At 39.2% G+C, this 1,302-nt stretch overlaps 1 protein-coding gene across 1 annotated transcript; it reads left to right on the forward strand.

Moving 5' to 3' along the window:
* The first annotated feature begins 212 nt into the window (after positions 1–212).
* Positions 213–1,052, forward strand: LOC127899873 (uncharacterized). The gene has a single exon (XM_052434013.1). It carries the CDS (start codon positions 213–215, stop codon positions 1,050–1,052), a length of 840 nt encoding a protein of 279 aa, XP_052289973.1.
* Positions 1,053–1,302: the final 250 nt, after the last annotated feature.

The raw sequence follows: 1,302 nt of genomic DNA on the forward strand, positions 1-1,302 counted from the left end.
CAACACCTGTGGATAACGAGGCTGTAGCAGCAACCCAGAACATGGCAAAAGAGAAGCAGTCTGCACAACCTGCTGCAACACAGCAGTTTAGATACCCACCACCATTCCCTCAAAGATTTCAGAAGCAGCAACAAGATAAGTAGTTCAGCAAAATCTTGCGAGTGCTGAAACAACTACAAATTAATATCCCTTTTGTGGAAGCTCTAGAGCAAATGCCAAACTATGCGAAATTTTTTAAAGATATCTTGACTAAGAAAAGAAGACTTGGAGAATTTGAGACAGTTGCTCTAACACAAGAGTGTAGCCAAACACTTCAGAGTAAGATACCGCAAAAGATGAAGGATCTAGGAAGCTTCACAATCCCTTGCTCCATAAGCACTATATACAGTGGCAAAGCACTTTGTGATCTGGGGACTAACATCAATCTCATGCCTTTATTAGTGTTTAAGCAATTGAGAGTTGGTGAATGTAGACCAACAACAGTGACTCTACAACTTGTTAACCGATCTCATGCCTATCCAAAAATGAAGATTGAAGATGTGTTGGTGAAGGTGGATAAATTTATTTTTCCAGTGGATTTCATTGTGCTAGACTTTGAGGCAGACAAAGAAGTGCCAATCATTCTAGGAAGACCTTTCTTAGCCACGAGAAAGACTTTAATTGATGTTCAAAAAGTAGAATTAACCATGAGGGTGAATGACCAGCAAGTTACATTCAATGTGCTGGATGCCATGAAGAGTCCCGATGAGATTAAAGATTGTAATTTTATCAGTGTTGTGGACTTTGTTATAGCAGAGAGATTACACAATTACTGCAGTACAGAAGAAATCAATGTTGTAACATTTGAAGAACTTGATGATGAAGATCGTAGAGCAGCTAACGTAGCATGGTCAAGAGAGAAGCAACCCTTCAGAATTTACGAGCAAATCCAACAAAGGGAACTCACTTCAGACCAACAAGAATTCAAGGTTAATGGGCTGAAAGTGAAGCACTATATGGGAGATGATGTGAACGGCCTAAAGAATGATCGGTTCTTGAAGGATCCAGGTTGAGGAAACAAGAAAGGTCAGGCTGAAAGACCTAAAATCAAGCGCTAATTGGGAGGCAACCCAATAAGGGAAGTTGTTTCAAATTTTTAAGGCATTGAATTTAGCTTTTAAATTATTTAGGGAAATTATCATTTGTATACCCTTAGTTTACTCTATATACTACAATACTTTGAGGGCGTATCAATCGTCCACCCTAAGTTGACACAATGTATCAGCTGACCACCAAACCGTTAGTTGCCGTTTAAGTATGATG

This window comes from Citrus sinensis, chromosome 9 (assembly GCF_022201045.2).
Source record: "Citrus sinensis cultivar Valencia sweet orange chromosome 9, DVS_A1.0, whole genome shotgun sequence".
Classification (NCBI taxonomy): domain Eukaryota; kingdom Viridiplantae; phylum Streptophyta; class Magnoliopsida; order Sapindales; family Rutaceae; genus Citrus; species Citrus sinensis.

Coding starts and splice junctions, on each gene's coding strand:
- LOC127899873 (XM_052434013.1), top strand. CDS start 213: ATGCCAAACTATGCGAAATTTTTTAAAGATATCTTGACTAAGAAAAGA.